We start from the raw sequence: 8,018 nt of genomic DNA on the forward strand, positions 1-8,018 counted from the left end.
CACAATTTTAGAACCAAAGTCCTTATATTACTTAGTAAAAGCAATTATGATGTAGTATGATGGGAGTCCTATAAAAATTTTAAAACGTAAGTAGGCATACATCAGGTAGATATCATTTACGTTCATGGTATCAGAGTTTAACTTAATTATTATATCATGTTTGGCACGTGTAGGAGCATTTCTGGTTCTAATTAATTTATATACATAACGTTACAGCTGAATCTGCCTTGTCATCCCGATCAAGAAAACACAAATCTCAGATCACACAGGTCTTGGAAACTTACTTTGGTCAAAAAGCGTATATTTCCAGTCCTTCCAGGTCTAAGATATTTCCAGAACTATAGTAGAGTTTGCCTTGTTTTTCTGACGAAGAAGAAATATATGTATATATATATTGTATATATACTTACGTAGGACCGAGATGCCTACTTCGATTAAATAGTGCCTACTTAACCCTCCATCAGGCGCTTAAAATTAGAAACACCATCAGGCGCTCACGGAGGTTTCCTCCAGGTTAGCAAATAATGGATATCATAGTCGTTTAAACTGTTTTTATTTGTTTAAATATTCATACTGATTTAATTACAATGTAATATATTCATTTTTAGAAATTAAATAAAAATTACTCTCTTATGTAATGAATTTTCCAAATAAGAAATTCAAAATCTTAAAAAATGTTATTTTATAATAACAACATGTGTTATTTTAAGAAATAATGCAATTAATTGTAAAAATGTTTAAACTAATGTAATAATATATGAAAATTAACTTAGTTTTTAACTTCTTACAAAACCAACTTACTTTAATTCTTGAGATATTATGCAATTATTACTCTAAAATAAAAATTTATTCTTTACTAAAATTTTTTTTAAACACTACACAAAGTTTCAAAACATTTTCCTTCTGGTTCTTATAACGACAATGTTCACTCTATAAACAGTACTGAAATGTTCCCTAGCACACGGGTAGTGTACTGACAAGTTAGTGTCTCGTCTTCATTCTACATTTCACAAAATTCAAATAAAATATATTGTAAAACTTAAAAAGAAACCATCACAGGTCACACATTTAGGCGCACACGGATTATTATTCCATAAAAACTAAACACTATAAGGCGCTTACGGAGATTTCGTCCAAGCACTACAAAGACAATATCGGGCGCTAACGGAGGAATCGTCCAGTCTCGCACGGAAGTAGACCTCATACTGACAGATTTTGACAAAGATAAGCGGGAGGCTATTGTTTCGCTTCCCCGAAAGATGCTCGTGAAGTACACTGCGGGAAACGACTGACAACATCAGAAAAGTAGTACTATTTTTAATAATAAAAAAATACATGGAGAAAAACTCCGTTTAGCGCCCGATGTAGGGTTAAGACCATTTAAATTCACTTACCTACTATGTTACAGTTTAGCTTGCCATATTGCCTCGATCAAATTTTTTATACGTTCGATTATCTAGTTCTCGGAAATCTACTTTGGTCAAAATCGTGTTAACATAGTTGAGTTTCCCTTGTCCTGATGAAGAAAATACACACATAAGTAGGACTGAAAAGCCTATTACGACCGAGGGGAGAGTCCTACCTACTTACTATGTACTTTCGGTATAAGAGGAAAATTCTTATTAAGGTTTTGCAACTTTCAAAAATAATCGTTATTAAGTTTTGTGTTACACTTGTTTTTTGGACTGTACCCAGGGAAAGAATGAATCGTTGAGGCATGTTAGTATTCATTTCTCTGTTTTTCCATTAGCCATTGTTAAAATGTAATGTCATAATGTCAAGGAAGCCCGCCAGTTTAAAGTAACTTATGTGAAAACATTCACAACTTTGTTCATTAAGATTAGTTTTATAACAGTATTTAATGCATTAGATGATTTTAATTTGACACTGGCACAATCTGGAGTAAAATTTATATATTAATGTTTTATTTACTATCTGCATTACACTACCGATCAAGCACTGTCTACTTATTATTGATAAAATTCAAATGTAAACAGAATATGTTTCAGAAAGTTTGTCGAACTATAGCTGTCAGCAGCTGTCAAAATACGTTTCGTTTTTATCATAACATTCAAATGTAAACAAACTAATTTTTCAATTTGAATTCGACTTTATTTGGTGAAATGAATGTGTTACGGGTGGAAAAAACACTCTAAATGTTAATTCAGACCAAAAGCTATACCTGTTCCAAATTTCAGCACAATCCGTATAGCAGTTTCAGCATGATTCGAGGACAAAGCTCCAAACATCCAAATATCCAAACATTCAAACTTTCGCATTTATAATATTAGTGGGATGATCACTTCATTACAGATTTTGATTAAGTAACACACTTCAAAATTTCACAAGACACTCAATATATTCAGATTTTACTTCCACTTTAGGGCTTTGTAGTATTGAGAAATGTATGAGTTGAATTTCTATGTTATTTAATAAGAATTCGTTTATCACAAACCAATACCTACCTTTTATAACTTAGTCTACATATTAATGTAGTAGCTCATCATCAGAGAACTTTGGGATTGCCTAGTTATAATACTCTGTTTAGACAAAAAAGATATTCTTCCACAATGTTTTTTGATTTACAAGTTTTACAAGTATACATTTTATTTTGGAAAAATTTGTTTCTAAAAGGCCTTCATTCTTTTGTGACATTAGACAAATTTATTTATTTACTTTTTCACAAGAACAGTTTTGGCATCAAACATGTTAAAAAGAACTAAAATAAAAACAAAATAGGTGATACAGTTCATCTCAAATGAGCAGCCCTTGCTCTTCCAAAATATTCTTCAGTGCTGTAGATGATTCAGACATAAGCCATCTCTGCAGTCTTTTCCTCAAGATGGCTTGATGGTTCCTTGTTACGAGGTGGGAGTATGTTGTACAGCCTTGTGCCTGCACAGGAAGACTTTGTGGTGAAAACTACTTGTTCTGTGTACTGGGAGTACAAAATCACTTGCGCATCCAGTGTTGTGGTTGTAAGGGTTAGCGTTTTTAAATCCCCACTTCCTGATTTGTTGGTATCTTGTATGTGACGATTGCCACTTTTAGCCTTTATCAGTTTTCAGGAGTTGGTTGTTCAGTGCAGATCTAGTGCGACCTGTATTCTTTAGTTCAGTTTCCATGTCAGTGATTTGTTTATACGTATTGAGTGCTTGTCTTTGTGACAGTGTTTCTGACGTACACATGTCACTACACTCTGGTATTATATGTTTGTTTTATCACATATTGTAGGTAGGCTCTGTTTGATTAGCTATCCACAGATTGATTAGTTAGTGAACAGACTGCAGATCCGTGATCCGGAAAAATCCATTTCCTTCACAGTCCTCCTTCCTTTTTCAAAAACCAACTTAAACAAAGGAATGTTTAAAATTGTTTCATATATTCAAAGAAATCGTTTTATTCACCAATGTGTATGTTGTGGAATATTTAAGATAAAAATGTCGTGTAAACAATTAATGCCTGCTATCTTGAGACTATTTCTTCATTGATACTATCTAATGAACTGTTCCAGTTAGTACCATCTCCATACCAAGTGTAGTGTAGATCAGTAATTAGAAATTATTGTATTCATTTGTTATATCATGTATGGCTACTATTTTAAAACTATATGTGGTTTCATAAAACTTCTAAAAACAAAATTTGTTGTAAATGACGGGATTTCTAAACATTTTGTATTTTGCTGCATAAAATGATGAAAACTATTTCAAAAATTTTGAAAAGCTGCAAAAAATGAATAATGTAATGAAAAATGCCTTTATTAAAGAGGTGGACTTAAACCAGCCAAGCCCTCTCACCACTCAACCTCGTATGATATTCAATAAATTAACAATAATTGAATGCAGACACACAAACTTTTAACATACTTAACTTTAATGTAATTCTTAACAAAAGATACAGAAACAAAGCTAATAATGTAAAAGAGAACATAAAAAGAATAATAACACAGTCAACTGCTCCAACACACTGTTCAAGTTCAAAAACTCTTTATTCAAAAAATTACAAATAATACAAATAAACAGTTTTCTCGCAATGCGCAATATGCACGTCCAGGAGTACAGTTGGTTTTAGAGTTTTTCTTATATTTTAAATGCAAATATCAAGTTCAATACTATAATACCACATACTAAGATTGTTTACTACTATGAGTCACAAGGGGCACTGTCTGCAAGATGTTGAAAGCTTAAGAGATTGAAATAATGAGTTATTATAAAAGTTCTTTTTAAGTGCTTCAATGTTTCTAAAAGAAGTTCAATTTGTACCATTTATTACCCGGTACTTAAGGAAACAAATAATATCTTCCTTATTGTCTTGATACCTTTTCCTTTTGCTGGTCTATGTTGTGAATATTCATGATTAACACTTTGGAACAAGTAAGATAAAAATAAATAATTATTTTAAAATGGGCTCATTGTACACTATTCAGGCAGGCAACATCTTAGTGCAATATATTTTGACACAGTGTGCGCAAGTCTTGGTGAGTTTGGATCCGTCTTCTCTAAAACAACTTTTCTGTTTCTGGTCTTAAGGAAAACAAAGTATTAATAATCATACACTACTTGTAAAGGAAAAATTCTAAATGGTTTTAACCTTTAATTAAAATTTTATCAAAAGTTTACACAACAGGCAAAATTTTTATTATTTTACAAATTCATAGAGAATTATAACAGCGTCATTAAACTAACAATAACATTTTGTATTACACTTGTAAAAGTCTTCTGATAAGTGGTTATACAACTGTTTTCCCATGTATGTGACAGTTTCTCCTGAAGCATGTGCACAAGAGGATGGAGGTGTTGTAGTGATTGATGCCACAACCTCTGGCTAATCCACCCTCATGAACAAATTTTACTGCCTCCAGAACATACATTGTACAGGAACGGTTGCCTCCTCCGATAAGTTGACAAGGGCCATCCCTTAGCCTGACAGCTAACGCCCATGCGACAGCTATCTCTCTGTTGCAAGCCAGCAAATGCCCTAACACCCTGAAAAACCCCTTGGAACTGGCAAAGGATAGGATCTAATTTGCAGGACTTTATATTGTTGGGTATTTTACCTTCAAACACTTGCTTCTCTCTATTGGTCAAGTAGGTCTTAAATCATCCTGTGGTGGTTCTTTATACACCTGAGGAGAGTAGTTTATGTCAAGAATTTTACAAGTGTATAATCTAATGTGTAGGACTGGAATCTAAAGATCTTTACAAATAGATTGTGTTTTCAACACTTTAATGGTTTGTATGTTTTATAATTAGGATAAAATAACGGCTTATTCAACAAGAGAGGTTTCTCATCAATGCTATGTTGTTGCAGCACCATGGCAGACAGAGTTCCCTCTTGGATGGATGAAAGTTTTGTCACAGCTGCACTTCAAGGTGGACCAAACAATGAGCCAACTGTGTCAATTGTCAGTTTGAAAGTCATTCCACCCACCACTGTAGAGGGGTTCTCAAGTGACATCTTCAGGGTACAAGTAAGCTACAGGAAGGGGGATTCAACTAACGAGGAATCTAAATCTCTAGTGGTAAAAGTGCCTAACTCATCTGCCTTAATAAATGTTTTGCTCGGTCCAATAAGTTGTCAGAAGGAATTCCGGCATCATAAAGAACTCCTACCGAAAATGATGAAAATAGTAAATTGTGCTTTTGCTCCTCAGACTTTCTATAGCACTGTTGAGAAAGTAGTTGTCATGGAAGATTTAAAAGCAGATTATCGCATGATCGCTAGGAATGTACAGTTGGACTTTGAACATTGCAAGTTGGTGTTGACTACCTTGGCCAAGTATCACGCGAGTTCTGTTGCATTATACAAGGAAAACAAAGAACTGATCGAGTTTGTAGGCAAGGAAGTCTTTTTCCCTGAAGGTGGGCCACTGAGACAATGGGTGGAGTTGGGAACAAGGACTTTGGGAGAGTCCTTACAAAAGCAGGGTTACAAAGAGTACGCAGACGTTTTTCTCAGCAGAGCTGACAACATTTGGGATCTGTTAGTGGAGAGTATGAAACCACAACCGGGTCACTTGAATGTACTAAACCACGGAGACTTGTGGTTGTTTAATTTGTTTTTTAAATACAACGAAGCAAAAGAACCGGTGGAAGTAAAATTTATAGACTATCAAGCGTCTCGATACACTCTCCCTGTGATGGACTTGGTGTATCTCATATACGGAAGTGCCCAGCCAGATGTGAGAGAACATCGACAGATAGAACTCTACAACCACTACCTGGAGGTGTTCAACGGTACTCTGGAGCAGCTCGGGTGTACTGAGCGGTTGACGATGAAGCAGTTCAAAGAATACATGAAGTTGGCGATTCCTTGGTTTATCGGCGTCATATCGTTTGCCCTGTCACACATGTGGTCTATTGACACCAAAGATGAACAAAGTTTCGATGCACTGACCACAGCAGAAGACTTCCATTCAGGAAGAGCGAACCCTACACTTCTTGCACTACTTCGAGGAGAAGTCTTGAACGCTCGTCTCCCCGTTATCATGAGGCAATACTTCGAAGTTATGAACTAAAAAAGCTTCTACCATATACGAGTATCTGTTATACTATTATGTTATTGTTTCATATACAGGTATCTACTATACTATTTATGTTATTGTTTATTAGTATACGCAGTATTGTTTATTTTCATTAATAAAAATTAAGAGCCTTTTGCATTTAAACAAATTGTTATATTTACACAGGGTTCTAAATGGTTTTGACATAATAAGAATAATCTGTCACAGTTTGATTGAGTATTATCATTTTTGCAAGTAGCTTTTAACTAATTGGATTACTGTAAAATTAGTGTTATATTAAAATTATCCCTTGAAAAGCAAAACATAATTTAGTGTAGTTTAATCCTATTACAAGAAAATGTTTGGCCTTTAAATAAGTGATATTGATGATTGCTACTGTTATATAGTAATGAATGCTATTTAGCCATAAGTTTTGTATGTTGTTTACCTTATTGCACTGTTGAAAGAAAATGTCTATATTAAAGTTTGTATACAAACCAGTTGTTAGAGTAATTATTTAATCCTAAACATGATTATTATAGAAAGTTGTTTAAGGACTGTGCCAGGAGATGCCAAGAAAACTTGGTCAGTAATAAACAATGTTACAAATTTGTATTTGAATGTGAATAATGTTCTCATTAAAGATAAGCTACAGATTGCAAATACCTTTAATAACTATTTCATTTCTGTTGTTGATAAGTTAAATCAGCACAAAAAAAAAAAACATGACAGCTTTTATAACCTGGAAGCAGGAAAAGTGTTTAATAGTAATCTACAGGGGCAGTCTATGTTTGTTGATTATGTGTCTGAAGAGGAAGTGGTTAGTCTAATTCACAATCTAAAAAAAAGTAATACTACAGGGGTTGATGGAATAAGGTCTGTGCTTGTTAAAAACATTTGCTCAAACATAATAAAAATTCTTGCATTTATTATAAATTTAAGTCTGTCTACAGGAGTTTTCCCTGGTGCATTAAAAACAGCCATAGTGATTCCTATCTTTAAAAAAGAGGCAAAGCAAGACTACAGTAATTATCGTCCAATTTCTTTGTTAAGCACCTTTTCAAAAATTTTTTTTATCAATCAATTTGGTTTCTAAGCGGGTATAAGCACAGAGACTGCATTATTGCATTTTATGAATAATGTTATAAACAACATCAATTTGGGTCAAAAAGTTAGTTGTTTATTTTTGGACATAAAGAAAACGTTTGATTGTGTGAATCATGATGTACTGTTAGATAAATTATATAAGTATGGTTTTCGGGGTAAAATACATGATTGGTTTAAAAGTTATCTCCAAAACAGAATGCAATGTGTAAAAATTCAAAATTTTACTAGTAATATTAGTGTGCTAAAAAATGAGGTGCCACACAGGGTTCTGTTTTGGGTCCAATTTTGTTTTTAATATTTATTAACTATTTGTGTGATGGGAAGTTTAGAGGGCATGTTACTTCATTTGCTGATGATACAGCTCTTACGTATGTTGCTGGGAATTTGAATCAAATTGAGTTGGATATGA

The 8,018-nt window shown here is 33.5% G+C and overlaps 1 protein-coding gene across 2 annotated transcripts in view; it reads left to right on the forward strand.

Annotated features, from left to right (window-relative positions):
• The window catches only part of LOC124368337, a 33,506-nt gene extending 26,504 nt beyond the window's left edge, over positions 1-7,002 (forward strand). For both annotated transcript variants that reach the window (XM_046825612.1, XM_046825611.1), the window contains exon 2: positions 5,311-7,002. In XM_046825612.1, the coding sequence (XP_046681568.1) occupies positions 5,315-6,517 (1,203 nt within the window). In that variant the 5' untranslated portion in view covers positions 5,311-5,314 and the 3' untranslated portion in view covers positions 6,518-7,002. The remainder of the gene's footprint in view (positions 1-5,310) is intronic.
• Positions 7,003-8,018: the final 1,016 nt, after the last annotated feature.

This window comes from Homalodisca vitripennis, chromosome 8, assembly GCF_021130785.1.
Source record: "Homalodisca vitripennis isolate AUS2020 chromosome 8, UT_GWSS_2.1, whole genome shotgun sequence".
In the NCBI taxonomy this organism is placed as follows: domain Eukaryota; kingdom Metazoa; phylum Arthropoda; class Insecta; order Hemiptera; family Cicadellidae; genus Homalodisca; species Homalodisca vitripennis.